At 47.2% G+C, this 24824-nt stretch overlaps 2 protein-coding genes across 2 annotated transcripts in view; both read right to left on the bottom strand.

Annotated features, from left to right (window-relative positions):
* The window catches only part of LOC134934383 (adhesion G protein-coupled receptor E3-like), a 535434-nt gene extending 523507 nt beyond the window's left edge, over positions 1 to 11927 (bottom strand). The window contains exons 1-2 of the mRNA XM_063929832.1: positions 11832 to 11927; positions 11589 to 11697 (exon numbers count right to left, since the gene is read on the bottom strand). Coding sequence (XP_063785902.1) covers positions 11589 to 11697; positions 11832 to 11927 — 205 coding nt within the window. The remainder of the gene's footprint in view (positions 1 to 11588; positions 11698 to 11831) is intronic.
* Positions 11928 to 20874: 8947 nt separating this feature from the next.
* Positions 20875 to 24824, bottom strand: part of COLGALT1 (collagen beta(1-O)galactosyltransferase 1) — a 120540-nt gene continuing 116590 nt past the window's right edge. Inside the window, exon 12 of the mRNA XM_063931579.1 lies at positions 20875 to 22652. Coding sequence (XP_063787649.1) covers positions 22385 to 22652 — 268 coding nt within the window. The 3' untranslated portion in view covers positions 20875 to 22384. The remainder of the gene's footprint in view (positions 22653 to 24824) is intronic.

Here is a 24824-nt window from a genome sequence, read left to right as displayed (position 1 = left end):
GTTGCTAATTAACCCTCAAGTCAAATGCTACAGGGGAGGTTTGTGCACGGAACCATACAGCTAAGGAACGTTAAAACCGTGGCACGCATGCTGGGCTGTGTAGTTCCAAAGCAGCTGAAGTGCTGCAGGTTGACTATATCTGGTCTAAGGGATTAAAATAAGAATTTACTTACCGATAATTCTATTTCTCGGAGTCCGTAGTGGATGCTGGGGTTCCTGAAAGGACCATGGGGAATAGCGGCTCCGCAGGAGACAGGGCACAAAAAGTAAAGCTTTAGGATCAGGTGGTGTGCACTGGCTCCTCCCCCTATGACCCTCCTCCAAGCCTCAGTTAGGATACTGTGCCCGGACGAGCGTACACAATAAGGAAGGATTTTGAATCCCGGGTAAGACTCATACCAGCCACACCAATCACACTGTACAACCTGTGATCTGAACCCAGTTAACAGTATGATAACAGCGGAGCCTCTGAAAAGATGGCTCACAACAATAATAACCCGATTTTTGTAACTATGTACAAGTAATGCAGATAATCCGCACTTGGGATGGGCGCCCAGCATCCACTACGGACTACGAGAAATAGAATTATCGGTAAGTAAATTCTTATTTTCTCTATCGTCCTAGTGGATGCTGGGGTTCCTGAAAGGACCATGGGGATTATACCAAAGCTCCCAAACGGGCGGGAGAGTGCGGATGACTCTCAGCACCGAATGAGAGAATGAGAGGTCCTCCTTAGCCAGGGTATCAAATTTGTAGGATTTTACAAACGTGTTTGCCCCTGACTAAATAGCCGCTCGGCAAAGTTGTAAAGCCGAGACCCCTCGGGCAGCCGCCCAAGATGAGCCCACCTTCCTTGTGGAATGGGCATTTACATATTTTGGCTGTGGCAGGCCTGCCACAGAATGTGCAAGCTGAATTGTATTACACATCCAACTAGCAATAGTCTGCTTAGAAGCAAGAGCACCCAGTTTGTTGGGTGCATACAGGATAACAGCAAGTCAGTTTTCCTGACTCCAGCCGTCCTGGAACCTATACTTTCAGGGCCCTGACAACATCCAGCAACTTGGAGTCCTCCAAGTCCCTAGTAGGCGCAAGGCACCACAATAAGCTGGTTCAGGTGAAACACTGACACCACCTTAGGGAGAGAACTGGGGACGAGTCCGCAGCTCTGCCCTGTCCGAATGGACAAACAGATATGGGCTTTTTTGAGAAAAAAAAAAAACCCACCAATTTGACACTCGCCTGGCCCAGGCCAGGGCCAAGAGCATGGTCACTTTTCATGTGAGATGCTTCAAATCCACAGATTTGACTGGTTTTAAACCAATGTGATTTGAGGAATCCCAGAACTACGTTGAGATCCCACAGTGCCACTGGAGGCACAAAAGGGGGTTGTATATGCAATACTCCCTTGACAAACTTCTGGACTTCAGGAACTGAAGCCAATTCTTTCTGGAAGAAAATCGACAGGGCCGAAATTTGAACCTTAATGGGCCCCAATTTGAGGCCCATAGACACTCCTGTTTGCAGGAAATGCAGGAATCGACCGAGTTGAAATTTTCTTCGTGGGGCCTTCCTGGCCTCACACCACGCAACATATTTTCGCCACATGTGGTGATAATGTTGTGCGGTCACCTCCTTCCTGGCTTTGACCAGGGTAGGAATGACCTCTTCCGGAATGCCTTTTTCCCCTAGGATCCGGCGTTCCACCGCCATGCCGTCAAACGCAGCTGCGGTAAGTCTTGGAACAGACATGGTACTTGCTGAAGCAAGTCCCTTCTTAGCGGCAGAGGCCATAAGTCCTCTGTGAGCATCTCTTGAAGTTCCGGGTACCAAGTCCTTCTTGGCCAATCCGGAGCCATGAGTATAGTTCTTACTCCTCTACGTCTTATAATTCTCAGTACCTTAGGTATGAGAAGCAGAGGAGGGAACACATACACCGACTGGTACACCCACGGTGTTACCAGAACGTCCACAGCTATTGCCTGAGGGTCTCTTGACCTGGCGCAATACCTGTCCCGTTTTTTGTTCAGACGGGACGCCATCATGTCCACCTTTGGTATTTCCCAACGGTTCACAATCATGTGGAAAAACTTCCTGATGAAGTTTCCACTCTCCCGGGTGGAGGTCGTGCCTGCTGAGGAAGTCTGCTTCCCAGTTTCCACTCCCGGAATGAAACACTGCTGACAGTGCTATCACATGATTTTCCGCCCAGCGAAAAGTCCTTGCAGTTTTTGCCATTGCCCTCCTGCTTCTTGTGCCGCCCTGTCTGTTTACGTGGGCGACTGCCGTGATGTTTTTCCCACTGGATCAATACCGGCTGACCTTGAAGCAGAGGTCTTGCTAAGCTTAGAGCATTATAAATTTACCCTTAGCTCCAGTATATTTATGTGGAGAAAAGTCTCCAGACTTGATCACACTCCCTGGAAATTTTTTCCTTGTGTGACTGCTCCCCAGCCTCTCGGGCTGGCCTCCGTGGTCACCAGCATCCAATCCTGAATGCCGAATCTGCGGCCCTCTAGAAGATGAGCACTCTGTAACCACCACAGGAGAGACACCCTTGTCCTTGGATATAGGGTTATCCGCTGATGCATCTGAAGATGCGATCCGGACCATTTGTCCAGCAGATCCCACTGAAAAGTTCTTGCGTGAAATCTGCCGAATGGAATTGCTTCGTAGGAAGCCACCATTTTTACCAGGACCCTTGTGCAATGATGCACTGACACTTTTCCTGGTTTTAGGAGGTTCTTGACTAGCTCTGATAACTCTCTGGCTTTCTCTTCCGGGAGAAATACCTTTTTCTGGACTGTGTCCAGAATCATCCTTAGGCACAGCAGACGTGTCGTCAGGATCAGCTGCGATTTTGGAATATTTAGAATCCATCCGTGCTGTTGTAGCAGTATCCGAGATAGTGCTACTCCGACCTCCAACTGTTCCCTGGACTTTGCCCTTATCAGGAGATCGTCCAAGTAAGGGGTAATTAAGACGCCTTTTCTTCGAAGAAGAATCATCATTTCGGCCATTACCTTGGTAAAGACCCGGGGTGCCGTGGACAATCCAAACGGCAGCGTCTGAAACTGACAGTGACAGTTCTATACCACGAACCTGAGGTACCCTTAGTGAGAAGGGCAAATTTGGGACATGGAGGTAAGCATCCCTGATGTCCCGGGACACTATATAGTCCCCTTCTTCCTGGTTCGTTATCACTGCTCTGAGTGACTCCATCTTGATTTGAACCTTTGTAAGTGTTCAAATTTTTTTAGATTTAGAATAGGTCTCACCTAGCCTTCTGGCTTCAGTACCACAATATAGTGTGGAATAATACCCCTTTCCTTGTTGTAGGAGGGGTAATTTGATTATCACCTGCTGGGAATACAGCTTGTGAATTTTTTCCCATACTGCCTCCTTGTCGGAGGGATACCTTGGTAAAGCAGACTTCAGGAGCCTGCGAGGGGGAAACGTTTCGACATTCCAATCTGTACCCCTGGGATACTACTTGTAGGATCCAGGGGTCCTGTACGGTCCCAGCGTCATGCTGAGAGCTTGGCAGAAGCGGTGGAAGGCTTCTGTTCCTGGGAATGGGCTGCCTGCTGCAGTCTTCTTCCCTTTCCTCTATCCCTGGGCAAATATGACTCTTATAGGGACGAAAGGACTGAGGCTGAAAAGACGGTGTCTTTTTCTGCAGAGATGTGACTTAGGGTAAAAACGGTGGATTTTCCAGCAGTTGCCGTGGCCACCAGGTCCGATGGACCGACCCCAAATAACTCCTCTTCCTTTATACGGCAATACACCTTTCTGCCGTTTGGAATCTGCATCACCTGACCACTGTCGTGTCCATAAACATCTTCTGGCAGATATGGACATCGCACTTACTCTTGATGCCAGAGTGCAAATATCCCTCTGTGCATCTCGCATATATAGAAATGCATCCTTTAAATGCTCTATAGTCAATAAAATACTGTCCCTGTCAAGGGTATCAATATTTTTAGTCAGGGAATCCGACCAAGCCACCCCAGCTCTGCACATCCAGGCTGAGGCGATCGCTGGTCGCAGTATAACACCAGTATGTGTGTATATACTTTTATATGATATTTTCCAGCCTCCTGTCAGCTGGCTCCTTGAGGACGGCCCTATCTATAGACGGTACCGCCACTTGTTTTGATAAGCGTGTGAGCGCCTTATCCACCCTAAGGGGTGTTTCCCAACGCGCCCTAACTTCTGGCGGGAAAGGGTATACCGCCAATAATTTTCTATCGGGGGGAACCCACGCATCATCACACACTTCATTTAATTTATCTGATTCAGGAAAAACTACAGGTAGTTTTTTCACATCCCACATAATACCCTCTTTTGTGGTACTTGTAGTATCAGAAATATGTAACACCTCCTTCATTGCCCTTAACGTGTGGCCCTAATAAGGAATACGTTTGTTTATTCACCGTCGACACTGGATTCAGTGTCCGTGTCTGTGTCGACCGACTAAGATAAACGGGCGTTTTAAAACCCCTGACGGTGTTTTTGAGACGTCTGGACCGGTACTAATTGTTTGTCGGCCGTCTCATGTCGTCAACCGACCTTGCAGCGTGTTGACATTATCACGTAATTCCCTAAATAAGCCATCCATTCCGGTGTCGACTCCCTAGAGAGTGACATCACCATTACAGGCAATTGCTCCGCCTCCTCACCAACATCGTCCTCATACATGTCGACACACACGTACCGACACACAGCACACACACAGGGAATGCTCTGATAGAGGACAGGACCCACTAGCCCTTTGGAGAGACAGAGGGAGAGTTTGCCAGCACACACCAAAAAACGCTATAATTATATAGGGACAACCTTATATAAGTGTTTTCCCTTATAGCATCTTTTTTATATATTTCTAACGCCAAATTAGTGCCCCCCCTCTCTGTTTTAACCCTGTTTCTGTAGTGCAGTGCAGGGGAGAGCCTGGGAGCCTTCCCTCCAGCCTTTCTGTGAGGGAAAATGGCGCTGTGTGCTGAGGAGATAGGCCCCGCCCCTTTTTCGGCGGGCTCGTCTCCCGCTCTTCAACGGATTCTGGCAGGGGTTAAATATCTCCATATAGCCCCCGGAGGCTATATGTGAGGTATTTTTTGCCAAAAAATAGGTTTACATTGCCTCCCAGGGCGCCCCCCTCCCAGCGCCCTGCACCCTCAGTGACTGCCGTGTGAAGTGTGCTGAGAGCAATGGCGCACAGCTGCAGTGCTGTGCGCTACCTTAAGAAGACTGAGGAGTCTTCTGCCGCCGATTCTGGACCTTCTTCTCTTTTCAGCATCTGCAAGGGGGCCGGCGGCGAGGCTCCGGTGACCATCCAGGCTGTACCTGTGATCGTCCCTCTGGAGCTAATGTCCAGTAGCCAAAGAAGCCAATCCATCCTGCACGCAGGTGAGTTCACTTCTTCTCCCCTAAGTCCCTCGTTGCAGTGATCCTGTTGCCAGCAGGACTCACTGTAAAATAAAAAACCTAAGCTAAACTTTTCTAAGCAGCTCTTTAGGAGAGCCACCTAGATTGCACCCTTCTCGGCCGGGCACAAAAATCTAACTGAGGCTTGGAGGAGGGTCATAGGGGGAGGAGCCAGTGCACACCACCTGATCCTAAAGCTTTACTTTTTGTGCCCTGTCTCCTGCGGAGCCGCTATTCCCCATGGTCCTTTCAGGAACCCCAGCATCCACTAGGACGATAGAGAAATCAGTTTAGAAAGTTTATGTTAATCACATTTATCATACACATAGTTCCAGTAGGGGGAATTAAACCATGTACGGTTCTAGAACTAGAAAGTAAGTAGCAAGTACAGTTACTTGTGACTGTTACAGTGCGGAATCCAGCCACTGGGTTCCATGAACCGGTCATAATATATTCAGATCCAATAATAAAAACCACTGGGGTTTCTGGAAGGTTACAACAAGAAAAAATACCCCAAATACTACATGTGAGTGTTGACAGGTCGGGTCAATCCATGGAAAAGCATGTATAAAGAGGATAAAAATCAGTTGAAAATTCCATTATTTGCTACACCGCTCAACAGCTATTGTAATTCTGAAATAAAGAGATCTGTCATTACTAGCAATTTAAAAAGGAGTCGTCAGTCTTCTTTAATCTGTACAAGAAATTGGGAAAAGCGATTCCTCGGTCCACTATCAGATGTAGGGATCCAGTAGGTCTAAGATCACCTGCAAGGCACCATTTGGATCATACAAACATGATTTGTAGTACGTTTTGGCTTGAAACTAACAAATATCCCTCTAACCAGTGGACAAATGGGACATTCTGGTCACAGACCTAATAAGGCTACTATAGTGTATGTAGTACAGTAAGACGTGTATGACGCTGTACTTCCGGCACATTAGATGCATTAGTAAAAGTGATCATATTCAAGAGAACTGAAAAGGGGTCATTTTAAAACCTATAAAAGTTATGGGGTGGCTTGGTAGTACACACAGTATAGATGAAATGTATACATTGCAGGAAACTTTCTGTAAATTTGCACATATTAAAAGGGGCATTTGGCAAACATTTACCATCACACATTTCATATAAAAAGAGGTTGAAAAAACACATATGTCTGGGAACTGGTTTATCCAATTGGCACAATGAATATGAACGAGGCTCACATGATGGCTGGCTCCAGTGCAGAGACAAAATAGCAGGAGATTCAATTAAGCACAATATCCCATAAGGGGGGTACTGACGGGAGAGATGTGTGCTGAGCGATCTTAACACAGACCGCTCAGCACACATCTCCCCGCCGCTCAGCACAGCGCGATGTGCTGAGCAAGGGGGACAGATGGGGGGCCGCTCACTTCACACAGCGGTGAAGTGAGCGACCCGCTAGATTGAGCCTGCTTGCAGGCTCAATCTAGCATTGGCGATAGCGATGTGCGGCCCTATCGCTGGGGGGCATACACACGGCAGATCCCTGCTTAAAATCTAAGCAATCTAGTCAGATTGCTTAGACTTTAAACACGGATCTCTCCGTGTGTACCCCCCTATAGAAGCCTTGCAGGCTATAGCTGGAACACATCACTTACTTTTGCTTGCAATAATTCTGTACCGCAATTCTTGGTAGTGTAAGCAACAGCACAAACTCTCTAATGGGCTTAGCGCTTAATTGAACGCCAGTTTAGCATTCCTAGTGAGGTGTGCTGTAAATATGATCTGGGGAGTACCTACAGTATAATCTCCATTTACTTAAATATAAAACAAGCAGGTCACTGGTAATTACCTTTAACTTACAAATAAACCAAACACTCCGGTAATAGATTAAAAAAACAAGTTATTTGACAAAAATATTCTGAATGGGTTTCATGTCAGGGAGACAAAGGTACTTGCACTGCCTACAGGTTGAAATGTTATTACACCACAAACCTGTGTTTCTGGGGATGTATTTCAGAGTCCAAATACATGCTGTTATGCTGGGTACACACTGACTGATGTATAACGAGCGAGTCGGCAGGTAAATGCAAACCGTATGTACTTAAATGTCATTCACACACATTGCGTCGGCTCTGCTGCACTGCAGATATATTGGTGCATCCAGCTGTGTGTACACACTTGCTGATCTCACAGATGGGCAGGCAAATTTAAATGCCCACCCAGCTGGATGTCAGGACTGACGTACTGTATCAAGCAGCCGATCAGTAAGTATATTTGCTTGCCTGAATCAGCCACTCTGTCAGTAAGACTATGGTCCAATTAAAAACAGATGGAGGACACCTCGTTTTCCTTTGCAATCCTAAATCTTAATAGCACTATACTTAGGAGATTATTATGTTTTGCATGCTCTGGATATGCTAACAGTTTGATATGGGAACAGGTGGGAGCAACAGCCATAGCTACTGATGATGGCCGCATTTTTCATGTAAGTTTTAAATGTATGGAGTGAATGATCTGCGAGCAGTCTGAAATACAAGTGGTTTCTTCTAACTGAGAAGCAAAATACTCTACAAAATACAACAGAAATTCAGTGAATGGCTTATAGAAAGATCTGCTGTCACCAACTATTACCTCGAATGAATGTGGCAATAGGTATAAAACAACTAAGAACTGTGTGTAGTGGATTTCAACATAAAGGAAAACATCCTGTTAATGTTTAGGATACACAGAAGTGCTTTAGCAGAGACGTACTAAGGGGGTCATTCCGAGTTGATCTCACGTAGCAACTTTTTGATGCCCGTACGATCATCTAGACGCCGCCCATGGGGGTGGGTTCTTTGCATAGGAAGGCTGCGATCGCTTGTGCAGCCCTGCTATGCAAAAAAAGTTTTGTGTAGAAGTAGACCAGAGTAACAGTTACTTACCCTGTGCGATCGATCCAGTGATGCAGGTCCCGAAATAGACGTCAGACATCCGCCCTCCAAAAGCATGGACACGCCTGCATTCGCGCACCACTCCCAGAAAAAGGTCAGTTGACGCCCCGGAATGCCTTTCTCCTGTCAATCTTCTTGCGGTCGCCGCTGCAACCGCTTTTGTCGTTAGCGGCGTCGCTGCTATTGCGGGGCAACAAGGTGCACAGAACCAGCCTGTTCGCACCACTGCGAAAAACAGCAGCGTGCGAACGGGTTGGAATGACCCCCACAACATCAAAATGCAAAGAAAAATCCAAAATGTTTTTTTCAGATATAGGGGGTTATTCACAGATGAACGCAGATCGCTGCATACGCAGCCAGATCTGCGTTCATCTCCTCACATGCTGGAAGCTGCCCAGCATGTGTGAGGCCGCCTCCCAATGCGTCCGCAGCATCCAAACTAAGATTGAACCCTGTCAGGTGGTCAGCCGCCATTTTTTTGTCCCAGCCCACTCCCCCTGCCAATGCCGCCCCTGAACGCCTACTACTGTCAATCACATTGCGGTCGCATCTATCGGGGATGTGACCGCAATGTGTGTGGATATGCAGCTGCTGTGCGGCCTCTGCGCATGCGTAGTTTTCCGTCATCGGCAAAATGCACTGCGGGCAGCTAATGCGGTCGTGGGCTGAATGACCCCCAGAATTTGGAATGGGAGGTAGGGAAGGAGGTGGTCTCGCCATGCCCTGTCAGAGGATACAAGCCATGTGACATATAGCTTTGTTTCTCTTACATCCTAGAGGATACTGGGGTCCACATTAGTACCATGGGGTATAGACGGGTCCACTAGGAGCCATGGGCACTTCAAGAAATCAATAGTGTGGGCTGGCTCCTCCCTCTATGCCCCTCCTACCAGAGCCGGTCACGCTTTGGAGAGCTCCTGAAGAGTTTTCTACATTTATTTTCAAAGTTTGTTATTTTTAGTCAGGGCTGTTTAGGCAACTTACTCAGGGAAGAGAACGACCCAACTTCCTTAGGAGTTAATGGTCCCGTTTCTCTGCTGACAGGACAATGAGCTACTGAGGGAGTCATTCGCAAGCCACACCATGGTGCAGCGTACCCTCTCGCAGCACAATGCCACCCCCTAACAGAGCCTGAAGACAGAAGAGTGGTAAGGCGCTGGCATCCCGGTTAGTGGGTCGCCGGTGGTAATGGCGGCATTAGGGTAGGAACACAGCTCTGATACAGGCTGCACTCTGGGGAGGCTCACAAATGCTGAGGTGGGGCACGCTGGGCCTCCTATTACACCCACACTGGTGTACACCCTAACAGGGGTTCAGTCTCTTAGTTAGGCACATTTTCTACCTCAGGGCCAGTATAAAAAATGTGGGAAGCCGCGGGCCATTACAGGGGGTGGGGCTTCACTCAGAGCGGATCACACAGCTCTCCAGCGCCATTTTCCTCTGCTGCTCGACCAGACAGTACTCACAGAGAAGCGCAGCTCCTCCACAAGGACTCCAGTCTTCTCAGCGGTACCAGTGGGTCTTAGTGCAGGGGTGGGAGCAGTGTTGGGACTGTAAGCATTACTCAGGTGCTTTATTCTTGTGACCCAGCTTAGTTTTACTGTTGCTATAGGAGCGCTGTGTGGCTGGCTCTGGCGCGCGCGCGTGTGTGTGTGTGTCCCTATTAAATCATGTCCAGCGACTGTGTGTCTTGTACAGCATAATGCCTATCATCCCCTGGGGACTCACTACCCTGTACTCAGGAAAGTGCTCACTCCCAGTCCAGTGGGGCTGAACCCCCTCGGTTGGCTTCCATTAAAGATATGATTTCTTCTATTTCTACAAAACGGTCTCACAATGAGAAGGAGACACAGTTCTTACGGTAATCTATGGATGACCTGATGAATAGGGACTCAGCCTACATACCTCCATGCCAAGTCCTAGCCATTTGCCCACAAAAGCGTACTCTAGCCTAAATCATGCAGGGTGATACTGACTCTGTTACGTCGGATCCAGAGGAGGGTGAGGTGGACGCGGGTGAGGAGGATGCTGTCCTGTCACAGGGAATACAGGCCCTCATTGAGGCTATCAGGACTGTCCTGCACATTCCTGACAAGGCAGAGGAGGTGAAAGAGGAATCTTATTTTAATACTAAAAAGAAACCCTCAGCTACTTTCCCCGCTTCAAAGGAATTAAACACTGTTTGAGGGGGCGTGGCTAAACCCTGACAAAAAACGTTTCAGATCCCTAAACGGTTGATTTCTTCCTTTCCTTTTCCTTCAGAGGATAGGAAGAAATGGGAAAACCTGCCATTAGTTGACGCTTCTATATCCAGGTTATCGCGTAAGATAGTCTTACCGGTTCCCGGGGCGGCGTCCTTAAAGGACACAGCTGACCGTAAGATTGAGACCACTCTCAAATCTTTATATACGTCGGCTGGGGTGGCCCAGAGACCCACTATTGCTTGTACATGGATCACTCGGGCCATTGCTAAATGGTCAGGTAATCTGATTGATGGTTTAGATTCCTTAACCAGGGATGATATTATTTTACTTTTGCAGCATATTCAAGATTCTGCTAACTTTATGGTGGAAGCCTCAAAGGAAGTTGGCTTACTCAACGCACACACCTCTGCCATGGCAGTGTCGGCACACAGGGGCTTGTGGCTGTGACAATGGACTGCGGATGCGGAGTCCTGGAAGGGCATGGAAAGGGACAGCAAAACCTAAGAGGCAAATCCAGGGGTTCCTCTACAGGGGTAATAGAGGTAAACCCAGAAAACCAGCAGCTGCAGGTTCTTAGGAACAGACCTCAGGGGCCTTCAGCATGACAGTGGACCTCACTGCCTGGAAGACAGGCAGGTGGGAGCCCGGTTACGTTATTTCAGTCACGTTTGGTCAACTTCTTGGCAGGATCCCTGGGTGAAAGATCTTATCGCACAGGGATACAGACTGAAGTTTCAGGAACTCCCACCCCCCAGATTCTTCAAATCTGGCTTACCAGCTTCTCCAGAATCAAGTTTGACCCTTACAGGCAGCAATTCAAAAACTGGTACAGACTCCGGTCATTGTCCCAGTTCCACTGCAACAACAAAACCAGGGTTAATATTTCAACCTGTTTGTGGTCCCGAAACCGGACGGTTCGGTGAGGCCCATTGTCAACCTCAAATCCCTAAACCTGTATTTGAGCGTGTTGAAGTTCAAGATGGAGTCTCTGAGAGCGGTGATCTCAGGTCTGGAGGAGGGAGAATTCCTAGCGTCTCTGGACAGCAAGGATGCGTACCTTCACATTCCGATTTGGCTGCATCATCAGGCTTATCTCCACTGCCATTTGGCCTTTCCATGGCTCCGCGGGTGTTCACCAAGGTGATGGCACAGATGATGTTTCTCCTCTGCAAAAAGGGAGTGAACATAATTCCGTACCTGCGCGACCTGCTGATAAAGGCACCTTCCAGGGAAAGGTTGTTGGAAAACATTGCCCTCTCAACTCGATTACTCCAGCATCATGGGTGGATTCTGAACCTACCGAAATCTCACCTGGAACCAACACAGAGGCTTCCGTTCCTGGGGATGATACTGGATACGGAGGCACAGAGGGTGTTCCTTCCATTGGAAAAGGCATTGGTAATCCAGTCAATGGTGCAGGATCTCATGAAGCCATCCCGGATATAGGTGCATCTATGCATCCACCTTCTGGGGAAGATGGTAGCCACCTGCGAGGCGCTACAGTACGGAAGGTACCATGCAAGGCCCTTTCAGCTGGATCTCTTGGACAAGTGCTCCGGATCGCATCTACAGATGCACCAGAGGATACGCCTGTCCCCTAAAGCCAGGATCTCCCTTCTGTGGTGGCTTCAGACGTCTCACCTGACCGAAAGGCCGCTGGTTCAGGATTCAAAATTGGATTCTGCTAACCACAGACGCAAGCCTCAGAGGTTGGGGAGCAGTTCCAAGGAAGATGGTCAAGTCAGGAAGCCTTGCTTCCAATCAACGTTCTGGAACTAAGGGCCATATACAACGCCCTTCTTCAGGCATCGCATCTTCTTTAAGATCAAACAATTCAGGTCTTTCGGACAACGTGACGGCTGTAACGTACAAAAACCGTCAGGGAGGAGCGAAGAGCAGAGGTAACAAGAATTCTCCTCTGGGCAGAACGACATGCGGTGGAGCGGTCGGCAATCTTCATTCCGGGAGTAGACAACTGGGAAGCGGACTTCCGCAGCAGACACGACCTGCAACCAGGAGAGTGGGGCCTTCACCCACACGTGTTCGAGTCATTGACACGTCGGTGGGGGATTCCACACATAGACATGATGGCCTCTTGTCTCAACAAGAAGCTAGAGCACTATTGTTTTAAGTCAAGGGACCCACAAGCGGTGGCAGTGGACTCTCTGGTGACTCCATGGCTTGACCAGATGGTTTACGTGTTTCCACCTCTTCTGCTGATCAAGAATTCGCAAAAGAATAAAAAGGGAAAAGGTTCAGGCAATTCTCATTGCTCCAGATTGGCCGAGAAGGGCCTGGTACGCGGATCTCCTGGGGTTGTTTCTGGAGGACCCGTGGCCTCTACCTCTGAGAGAGGATCTTCTGCAGCAGGGGCCGTTCGTCTATCAAGACTTACCGCGGCTACTTTTGATGGCATGTAAATTGAGCATCAGATTTTATCCCGGTAAGGCATTCCGAACAAGGTTATTCCAACCTTGATCCAGGCCAGGAAAGGGGTAATGTCTAGACATTACCATCGTATTTGGAAAAAGTATGTCTCGTGGTGTGAACACAGGAAATTTCCTGCAGTGGAATTTCAACTGGGACGTTTTCTCCTTTTTCTACAGTCATGTGTGGATGTGGGCCTACGTTGGGCTCCTTGAAGGTCCAGATTTTGGCCTTGTCCCATTTTCTTCCAGAAACAATCCCTTCCTGAGGGTCAGACATTCTTGAAGGGTGTTCTGCACATCCAACTGCCCTTTGTGCCTCCCACGGCACCTTAGGATCTTAACGTGGTATTGCGCATTCTGCAATCGGTCTGGTTTGAACCTTTACAGGAGGTGGACCTTAAGTTTCTTACGTAGAAGACTGTTACACTGTTGGACTTCGCTTCCGCAAAGCGTGTCCCCGAACTGGGGGCGTTGTCTCACAAAAGCCCCTATTTGATTTTTCAGGAGGATAGAGCTGAACTCAGAACACGTCAGCAATTTCTTCCTAAGATGGTGTCTGCGTTTCAACCAACCTATTGTGGTTCCGGTGTTTACCGACACCTCTGCTACCTCTAAATCCCTGGATGTGGTGAGGGCTTTGAGGATCTATGTGAAGAGGACGGCTTGTCACAGAAAATCTGACTCGCTGTTTGTTCTCTATGATCCCAAGAAAATTGGGTGTCCTGCTTCAAAGCAGTCTATCGCTCGTTGGATCAGACTTACTATCCAGCAGGCTTATTCTTCGGCAGGATTGCCGGTTCCGAAAGTACAGGCCCACTCTACTAGGTCTGTGGGATCTTCCTGGGCGGTTGCCCGGGGTGTCTTGGCTTTACAGCTCTGCCGAGCGGCTACATGGTCGGGATCGAACACGTTTGTGAAGTTCTACAAGTTTGATGCTTTGGCCACTGAGGGCCTTTAGTTTGGTCAATCAGTTCTGCAGGAACCTCAGCACTCTCCCACCCGGTCTGGGAGCTTTGGTACATCCCCAATGGTACTAATGTGGTCCCCAGTATCCTCTGGGACGTAAGAGAAAATAAGAATTTACTCACCGGTAATTCTATTTCTCGTAGTCCGTAGTGGATGCTGGGAACTCCGAAAGGACCATGGGGAATAGCGGGCTTCGAAGGAGGCTGGGCACTCTAGAAAGATTTATGACTACCTGGTGTGCACTGGCTCCTCCCACTATGACCCTCCTCCAAGCCTCAGTTAGGACACTGTGCCCGGACGAGCGTACACAATAAGGAAGGATTTTGAATCCCGGGTAAGACTCATACCAGCCACACCAATCACACCGTATAACTCGTGATATTATACCCAGTTAACAGTATGAAACAATTGAGCCTCTCAACAGATGGCTCAACAATAACCCGATTTAGTTAACAATAACTATGTACAAGTATTGCAGATAAACCGCACTTGGGATGGGCGCCCAGCATCCACTACGGACTACGAGAAATAGAATTACCGGTGAGTAAATTCTTATTTTCTCTGACGTCCTAGTGGATGCTGGGAACTCCGAAAGGACCATGGGGATTATACCAAAGCTCCCAAACGGGCGGGAGAGTGCGGATGACTCTGCAGCACCGAATGAGAGAACTCCAGGTCCTCCTTAGCCAGGGTATCAAATTTGTAGAATTTTGCAAACGTGTTTGCCCCTGACCAAGTAGCAGCTCGGCAAAGTTGTAAAGCCGAGACCCCTCGGGCAGCCGCCCAAGATGAGCCCACCTTCCTTGTGGAATGGGCATTGACAGATTTTGGCTGTGGCAGGCCTGCCACAGAATGTGCAAGCTGAATTGTACTACAAATCCAACGAGCAATAGTCTGCTTAGAAGCAGGAGCACCCAGCTTGTTGGGTGCATATAAACTAAACAGCGAGTCAGATTTTCTGACTCCAGCTGTCCTGGAAACATATATTTTCAGGGCCCTGACAACGTCTAGCAACTTGGAGTCCTCCAAGTCCTTAGTAGCCGTAGGCACCACAATAGGCTGGTTCAGGTGAAACGCTGACACCACCTTAGGGAGAAACTGGGGACGAGTCCTCAATTCTGCCCTATCCGTATGGAAAATTAGATAAGGGCTTTTACATGATAAAGCCGCCAATTCCGATACTCGCCTGGCCGAAGCCAAGGCCAATAACATGACCACTTTCCACGTGAGATATTTAAGATTCACGGTCTTTAGTGGCTCAAACCAATGTGATTTTAAGAAACTCAACACCACGTTGAGATCCCAAGGTGCCACAGGAGGCACAAATGGGGGCTGAATATGCAGCACTCCTTTTACAAATGTCTGAACTTCAGGTACTGAAGCTAGTTCTTTTTGAAAGAAAATCGACAGAGCCGAGATCTGTACCTTAATGGAACCTAATTTTAGGCCCATATTCACTCCTGCTTGCAGGAAATGCAGAAATCGACCTAGTTGAAATTCCTCTGTTGGGGCCCTTTCGGCCTCACACCATGCAACATATTTCCGCCATATGCGGTGATAATGATTTGCTGTAACCTCTTTCCTGGCTTTAATAAGCGTAGGAATGACTTCTTCCGGAATGTCCTTTTCCTTTAGGATCCGGCGTTCAACCGCCATGCCGTCAAACGCAGCCGCGGTAAGTCTTGGAAAAGACAGGGCCCTTGCTGTAGCAGGTCTTGTCTGAGCGGCAGAGGCCATCTGCTTCCCAGTTGTCCACTCCCGGAATGAACACTGCTGACAGTGCTAGTAGATGATTTTCCGCCCATCGGAGAATTCTTGTGGCTTCTGCCATTGTCATCCTGCTTCTTGTGCCGCCCTGTCGATTCACATGGGCGACTGCCGTGATGTTGTCTGACTGGATCAGCACCGGCTGGTGTAGGAGCAGGGATTTTGCTTGACTTAAGGCATTGTACATGGCCCTTAGTTCCAGAATATTTATGTGAAGGGAAGTCTCCTGACTTGACCATAGTCCTTGGAAGTTTCTTCCCCTTGTGACTGTCCCCCAGCCTCGAAGGCTGGCATCCGTGGTCACCAGGACCCAGTCCTGTATGCCGAATCTGCGGCCCTCCAGAAGATGAGCACTGTGCAGCTACCACAGAAGAGACACCCTGGTTCTTGGAGACAGGGTTATTAAACGATGCATCTGAATATGCGATCCGGACCACTTGTCCAACAGGTCCCACTGAAAGGTTCTGGCATGGAACCTGCCGAATGGAATTGCCTCGTAAGAAGCTACCATCTTTCCCAGGACCCGCGTGCAGTGATGCACCGATACCTGTTTTGGTTTCAGGAGGTCTCTGACTCGAGAAGACAACTCCTTGGCTTTCTCCTCCGGGAGAAACACTTTTTTCTGGACTGTGTCCAGAATCATACCCAGGAACAGTAGATGTGTAGTCGGAACCAGCTGTGACTTTGGGATATTCAGAATCCAGCCGTGCTGGCGCAGCACTTCCTGAGATAGTGCTACTCCCACCAACAACTGTTCCTTGGACCGTGCCTTTATTATGAGATCGTCCAAGTACGGGATAGTTAAAAACTCCCTTTTTTCGAAGGAGTATCATTATTTCGGCCATTACCTTGGTAAACACCCTCGGTGCCATGTACAGTCCAAACGGCCGTGTCTGGACTTGGTAATGGCAAACCTGTACCACAAATCTGAGGTACTCCTGGCGAGGATGGTAAATGTGGACAAGCAGGTAAGCATCCTTGATGTCCCGGGATACCATGTAATCCCCCTCGTCCAGGCTTGCAATAACCGCCCTGAGCGATTCCATCTTGAACTTGAATTTTTTTTATGTATGTGTTCAAGGATTTTAAATATAAAATGGGTCACACCAAACCATGCGGTTTCGGTATCCCAAACCGTGTGGAATAGTAACCCCGTCCTTGTTGAAGTAGGGGCACCTTGAGTATTACCTGCTGGGAATACCGCTTATTAATTGCCTCTAGCACAGCCTCCCTGCCTGAGGGAGCTGTCGGCAAGGCATATTTGAGGAAACGGCGGGGGGGGAGACATCTCGAATTCCAGCTTGTACCCCAGAAATACTATTTGAAAGAAACAGGGATCCACCTGTGAGCGAGCCCACTAATTGCTGACATTTTTGAGACGGCCCCCCACCGTACCTGGCTACACCTGTGGAGCCCCTGCGTCATACTGTGGACTCACAGGAAGCGGGGGAAGAATTTTGATTGTGGGAACAGGCTGACTGGTGCAGCTTTTTCCCTCTTCCCTTGTCTCTGTACAGAAACGAAGCGCCATTTGACCCGCTTGCTTTTCTGAAGCCGAAAGGACTGTACCTGATAATACAGTGCTTTCTTAGTCTGTGAGGAAACCTGAGGTAAAAATATTTCTTCCCAGCAGTTGCTGTGGATACGAGGTCCCAGAGACCATCCCCAAATCATTCCTCACCCTTATAAGGCAGAATCTCTATGCGCCTTTTAAGTCAGCATCACCTGTCCAGTGACAGGTCTCTAATACCCTCCTGACAGAATGGACATTACATTCATTTTGGATGCCAGCCGGCAAAATATCGCTCTGTGCATCCCTCATATATAAGACGACGTCTTTAATATGTTCTCATATTAGCAAACTAGTATGCTTGACAGGGTCACCGACCATGCTGCAGCAGCACGATCTGCAGGTCTCAGTCTAGTACCTGAGTGTGTAAATACAGACTTCAGGATAGCCTCCTGCTTTTTATCAACAGGTACCTTCAAAGTGGCCGTTCCTAAAACGGCAGTGCCACCTTTTTTGACAACCGTGTGAGCGCCTTATCCACCCTAGGGGATATCTCCCAGCGTAACTTATCCTCCTGGCGGGAAAGGGTACGCCATCAGTAACTTTTTAAAAATTACCAGTTTCTTAACGGGGGAACCCACGCTTTCCACACACTTCATTTATTCATCTGATGGGGGAACAAAACACTGCCTGTTTTTTCTCCCCAACCTAAAACCCATTTTTAGAGGTGCTTGGGTTAATGTCAGAAATGTATAACACATTTATTATTTGCCGGGATCAAGTCACGGATGTTCCTAGTGGATTGTGTATATGTCTCAACCTTGTCGACACTGGAGTCAGACTCCGTGTCGACATCTGTGTCTGCCATCTGAGAGAGCGGGCGTTTTTGAGCCCCTGATGGCCTTTGAGACGCCTGGGCAGGCGCGGGCTGAGAAGCCGGCTGTCCCACAGTTGTTACGTCATCCACCCTTTTATGTAAGGAGTTGACACTGTCGGTTAATACCTTTCACCTATCCATCCACTCTGGTGTCGGCCCCACAGGGGGCGACATCACATATATCGGCCTCTGCTCCGTCACCATATAAGCTTCCTCATTCAACATGTCGACACAGCCGTACCGACACACCGCAAACACACAGGGAATGCTCTAAACGAGGACAGGACCCACAAAAGCCCTTTGGGGGGACAGAGTGAGAGTATGCCAGCACACACCAGAGCGCTATATAATGCAGGGACTAACTGAGTTATGTCCCCTATAGCTGCTGTTTCTATATAATGTATACTGCGCCTAAATTTAGTGCCCCCCCTCTCTTTTTTTAACCCTTTTCTGTAGTGTAGACTGCAGGGGAGAGCTAGGGAGCTTCCTTCCAGCGGAGCTGTGAGGGAAAAATGGCGCCAGTGTGCTGAGGGAGATAGCTCCGCCCCTTTTCCGCGGCCTATTCTCCCGCTTTTTATGGAATCTGGCAGGGGTATTTACCTCATCTATAGCCCCTGGGGCTAAATATTGAGGTATTTTTGCCAGCCAAGGTGTTTTTATTGCTGCCTCAGGGCGCCCCCCCCAGCGCCCTGCACCCTCAGCGACCGGAGTGTGAAGTGTGTGAGAGGAGCAATGGCGCACAGCTGCAGTGCTGTGCGCTACCTTGGTGAAGACTGATGTCTTCATGCCGCCGATTTTCCGGACCATCTTCTTGCTTCTGGCTCTGTAAGGGGGACGGTGGCGCGGCTCCGAGACCGAACATCAAGGCTGGGCCTGCGGTCCATCCCTCTGGAGCTAATGGTGTCCAGTAGCCTAAGAAGCCCAATCCGGCTGCAAGCAGGCGAGTTCGCTTCTTCTCCCCTTAGTCCCTCGCTGCAGTGAGCCTGTTGCCAGCAGGTCTCACTGAAAATAAAAAACCTAAGTCTATCTTTCTTTCTAAGAGCTCAGGAGAGCCCCTAGTGTGCATCCAACCTCGGCCGGGCACAAAATCTAACTGAGGCTTGGAGGAGGGTCATAGTGGGAGGAGCCAGTGCACACCAGGTAGTCATAAATCTTTCTAGAGTGCCCAGCCTCCTTCGGAGCCCGCTATTCCCCATGGTCCTTTCGGAGTTCCCAGCATCCACTAGGACGTCAGAGAAAATAGGATTTAATTACCTACCGGTAAATCCTTTTCTCGTAGTCCGTAGAAGATACTGGGCGCCCGCCCGATGCTTTGTTTTTCTGCACTGTTACTTGGTTAAGTATTATTGTTTGGTTCAGCCGTTGCTGTTCCTGTTCAAGTTTGGTTAGCATTGCTTTCCTCTTGTTTGTGTGTGCTGTTTAGTTGAATCCTTCTCTTGAAGTATGTCCGTCTCCTCGGGCTCAGTTTCTAGACTGAGTCTGGTAGGAGGGGCATTGAGGGAGGAGGCAGCCCACACTATTGATTTCTTAAAGTGCCCATGGCTCCTATTGGACCCGTTTATACCCCATGGTACTAATGTGGACCCTAGCATCCTCTACGGACGACGAGAAAAGGATTTACCGCTAGGTAATTAAAATCCTATTTTCTTTTATTGACAAGGTTTGGTGATATATATTGAGCGCTCATCAATTGTTAAACGCCAGTTATGTGACGTAGAACCAAAGTGTTGACCCAGCTGTAAGTGTCACTTACTGGTACACAGAAGTGAAAGTTCTTTTAGGTACTTTAAAGTGTGGACTGGACAACACAACATAACATGTCATAATAACATATGACATGTAATGAGAAGTTCATGGTCAGAAGTCTTATGATATGTTGCCTGTATATGAAGTTTTACTTCATATTGTATTGTAAAGTGTAAAAAATATTTTATTGTGAGTGCAATAAAAAGAATAAAAAAATAAAGTGAAAGAAAAAATAAAGTCATACTGTATTACAACATTTGGGGCTGGCTGGGGTAGAAAGCCCTTGCAATGAATGAAGTTACAATTATAAGAATGTAACATCATCTGCAAGTTGTTTTTTTTTTTTTTTTTTTTGTTACACAATGTCAAAAGTAGGTTAAGACTGAACCTTTTGCATTAGGTTAAAAAATAAGAAAAAAAACTAAAATAACTAACTTATTGTTTTGGTTTTTGTCCCTTGTGCGGCTCATCGGACTTGTCTGGTGGCGAGACCAAATCCGTAATGTTTTTTTTGTGTAGACGCAGCTCGTTCCTTGGCTAGTCTCAGCAGCATGTGACCTGCCAATGTATCAGCCAGCCAGATCATCTATTGATCACTCCTGTGTTTCCAGTTATGTGACTTGAAATCTCCCTGCCTACACCTAGTCTCATTTCTGCCACAATTTATCCTGTCCTTTGCTATGGACTCTTGACTAGTTCAAGAGATCATTACTTGCAACTGTTTCAGTATGGAATTCAGCCATTGAGCTCCACCAACCTCTCATACTTTTATTCAGATCAAGCAATAAAAACCACTAGAGTTCTGTGAAAACACATAGCCCATTTGCGACATATGTGGGGGAGACAGACAGTTGTCTGTCATAAATAATCTCTGCTGTTTTCTTATGCACCTCCTGTCCGTATACCGTGTAGTGGCCGGCAGGTAATCCATTAAAAAACATTTATGAAAATAAGGAGGATTATGATTATTTGAAAATGTCATTGTTACATCCTTAAACACATTTTTTTCTTTTTCAAAATAACAAAAAGGATCAGTCAGGACTACCAATTTAAAAAGGTGTTGTCAGTCTTCTTTTAACCAGTGGTTCCCAAACTGGGTGCCCTAGGGTGTCTCAGAGCACTTGCAGGGGTGCCCTGGTCTGGTGGTCCAGGATAAGTACAAATTATTTATAGTCAATGTAATAGACAAAACCAGTGCTTGTGGCTTCCGATCATAAAATATGTGGACAAACAGAACCAAATTCTGTCCCTCACCCCTTAGCTGAACCTAAGGATGACATATAAACACAATTTACTTTTTTCTGAATTTCTCAATAATCAACTTTTGGCCTAGCGGTGCTGTGGAAAAAAAACTCTGATACTCTAGCTCGCTGTGGTTCAAAAAAGTTCAGGAACCACTGCTTAAAAATATACTAGAATTTGAGGCTGGTGATTCCACTGTCTAGGAAGAGAAGATCTGTATCAGAATGTCCTTGCTGATGATATTGCAACAATATAGCTCAATCATAAGCTACTTTGGCTGGCACCATGAAGAGTCACAGTACAAGTCAGCCCATGGCTTTTGGTAAAAAAGTGGTGAATTCTGGAGGGGCCCACTCTGTACTATATGGAAAGAGAAAGTATAATCAATTTCACCTTTTGGTTAATCTACCATTTTTTACAAACTGCCACAATAGGATTTAAATACAACCAAGTGAAAGCAAAAGTTAGGAAATATTAAATTAACATGTGCACACAATGGGAGGAAAACATTTTGTAAGCAGAACCTGTTGAGAATATCTATAAAATACCTATGAACCAGTGACCTCGCTGAGAGACTTAATGGAGGCAGCCATTTTGTGAGTTGAAGCTATGAACATTAGAATGGAGATTAACAATCTTTGAGAAACCAGTGACATCACTAAGGGATAAGGCCCTTCACTAAATTTAGGAAACCTATATATTAAGAAGTACACTTTTGGTTGTTACCATTACTGACATATGTGAGAAATCAATCTACTTACTAAAGTTTGCTTTACTTTATCCATGGCCCACTGGTGACGTCACTGAGGGAGGAGGATGAAGGGAATCTGGGTCTACCTGCTTTCATCAAGTTCTCTCACACCTCTATAATAAATTGTCACTACATCCATCCAACCCCAAACATCTCTAATCAGTCATGCTTTTTAAGCTCTATAATGAGAGATTTTTCGTATATTCCCGCAAACAGCTCAGCTGTCAGGTTTTAGATCTAACTAGACTGGGAAGATGGAGGTTGTTTCAGTCATACTGTACATGTAAATATATAAATTAATATTATTAAATCAAGAGCCAAGACCCTACCATTCCACCTGTCTCCCTCAGAGACCGCTCTGTTCCCTGTAAGGGTTTTCCAATACATTTCACTAAGGAGAGGGGTTGTCATCAGTGTGGGAGAAAAGTACCTGGACAGGCCATCCCAAGATCACCCACAATGGTCCACTGCACCTGTACCTCACCATCAGTAATCAAAAGATCCTCTACACAAAGACGCTGGATGCAATGTTCCATTCGCGTCAGGATTATAGACGACGTTAAGGTCATAGCTCATCTCTGGCAGCGCTGTCAAATGGAGAACGGAGGGATGGGGTGTTTACTGCTTCACTGCGCAGCTTTTCCTGCTGTTGGGTCTTTTGAGACTTAGCCCTGTCCCAGTCAGTCGTTTCAGTCATGTTGTCCCATAGAACAGATGTCTCAGTGTCACTAATATAGCCTTCATCTCCGGTGTAGTGCGTGGGGTACAGTAGCAAAGGCTCCACAGAGAAGGCGTGCAGGTCCCGGGAGGAGAATTGAGAAGAGTAATCCGAGCTGGAGAAAGAGTGAGAAATAAAAGGGTGAGATGTGTGTATGGGGTATGAAGGGAAATACTGTACAGATACACAAGGTTTCCAGTGGCCCAAACACTTTAGGGGGTATATTTACTAAAGATTGTGTCTTTTTTTTTTTTACGGATCTTAAATTAAATGTTGTGTTTCAGGAGCTAAAGTACACGTTCACTAACCAACAATTCTTTATATTAATTTTAAATGTTTGTAAATATTTGTTTTATCCCCTGAAACTAAACATCGATCTTTAGTAAATATACCCCTAGGACTAAATGAAGAATAATATTTGGAAAGAAGTGTCTTGAAGAACCAACAAGATCCAGAATCTTCTGATAATGTGGGAGATACTGTAGTATTTATGGCAATGGAAACTACTTATACTTGGGTTGCACAAGAATCAGTGGCCCAGGTTTAGAGGTGATGATGTAAGAATATGGGCAGTTGTAATGGGGGCTTTTCTCTCCATACCTTAGGTCAGTAGTTACCAAAAACTTATTGAATCAAGGTGCCATCATTTTTTTCAAGGCACACCTGTCATTCTTAGGGCTAGTTATATGGTAGTGCACGGAGCTGCACTTGATTGGCAATATATTTATGATTAGCAGCCACCAGCAGTGGTCTTGCCTAACACACCGACCTTAAATAAGGATATTTATGGTAAGACTTACCATAGTTAAATCTCTTTCTGCGAGGTACACTAGATTCCACAGATAATAACATCGGGGTGTAGAGTTAGCTCTTGATCTGAGGAACCAACAGGCTAAAGCAGTGTTTCCCAACCGCGGTCCTCAAGGCACACTAACAGTCCTGGTTTTAGTGATATCCAGGCTTGAACACAGGTGACTTAATTAGCACCTCAGTTATTTTGATATAACCATCTGTGCTGAAGCCTGGATATCACTAAAACCTGCACTGTTGGTGTGCCTTGAGGACCGCAGTTGGGAATGCCTGGGCTAAAGCTTTGACTGTTGCCAGGATGCACTGTACCGCCTCCTCTATACCCCCCGCCTCCAGAAACTGGAGCTCAGTTTTGTTAACCAGTCCAATGCAGTAGCAGGTAAAAGAGACAACAGTAGTTAGTAGCCACAGATAACCACATTCTCACGACAGAAGAAGGTACCTGCGCCTAATGCCATACAAACCCAAAGAAGCTAAGTGCGTCAGGGTGGGCGCTCTGTGGAATCCAGTGTAAAGAAAGATTTACCATAAATCTCCTTTTCTGCAGCGGGGTATACTGGTATTCCACGGAGAATAACATTGAGGATGTCCTAAAGCAGTTCCTCATGGGAGGGGACGCACTGTAGCGGGCACAAAACCCTGGCGTCCAAAGGAAGCATCCTGGGAGGCGGAAGTATCAAAGGCATAAAACCTAATGAACGTGTTCACTGAGGACCACGTAGCCGCCTTGCACAATTGTTCTAGGGAAGCGCCACAGCAGGCCGCCCAAGAAGGTCCAACAGACCGAGTAAAACTGGCCTTGATAGTAACAGGAGCTGGAAGTCCAGCCTGCACATAAGCTTGTGCAATCACCATTCTAATCCATCTGGCCAAGATCTGCTTATTCGCAGGCCAGCCACGGTTATGAAAATCAAAAAGGACAAAGAGAGAATCAGATCTCCTAAGAGAGGCAGTTCTCTTCACACAGACACAAAGAGCCCATACCACATCCAAAGACCGCTCTTTGGAGGACAAACCAGGAGAGATAAAGGCCGGAACCACAATCTCTTGGTTAAGGTAGAAAGACGACACCACCCTAGGTAGATAACCATGGCGAGTTCTAAGAACCGCGAGGTCACGGTGAAAAATCAGAAAGGGTGACAGACAGGATAAGGCACCCAAGTCTGAAACCCTTCTAGCAGAGGCAATAGCCAGCAAAAAACAAGACATTAAGGGTAAATCATTTAAGGTCCACAGACTGAAGAGGTTCAAACAGACTCTTGTAGGGCATACAGAACAACCGACAAATCCCAAGGAGCCACAGGAGGGACATAGGGAGGTAGAATACGTAAAACACCCTGAGTGAAAGTATGAACGTCAGGCAGAGACGTAATTTTTCTCGACACCATACCAATAGGGCTGAAATATGAACCTTGAGGGAGGCCAGATGAAAGGCCTAAATCCAGGCCCTGTTGCAGAAAAACCAAAAGTTTGACAG

The sequence above is a fragment of the Pseudophryne corroboree genome, chromosome 6 (genome assembly GCF_028390025.1).
Source record: "Pseudophryne corroboree isolate aPseCor3 chromosome 6, aPseCor3.hap2, whole genome shotgun sequence".
Classification (NCBI taxonomy): Eukaryota; Metazoa; Chordata; class Amphibia; order Anura; family Myobatrachidae; genus Pseudophryne; species Pseudophryne corroboree.
Note: the sequence above shows the minus strand (reverse complement) of the source record. Positions and strands in the feature narration are given on the sequence as shown.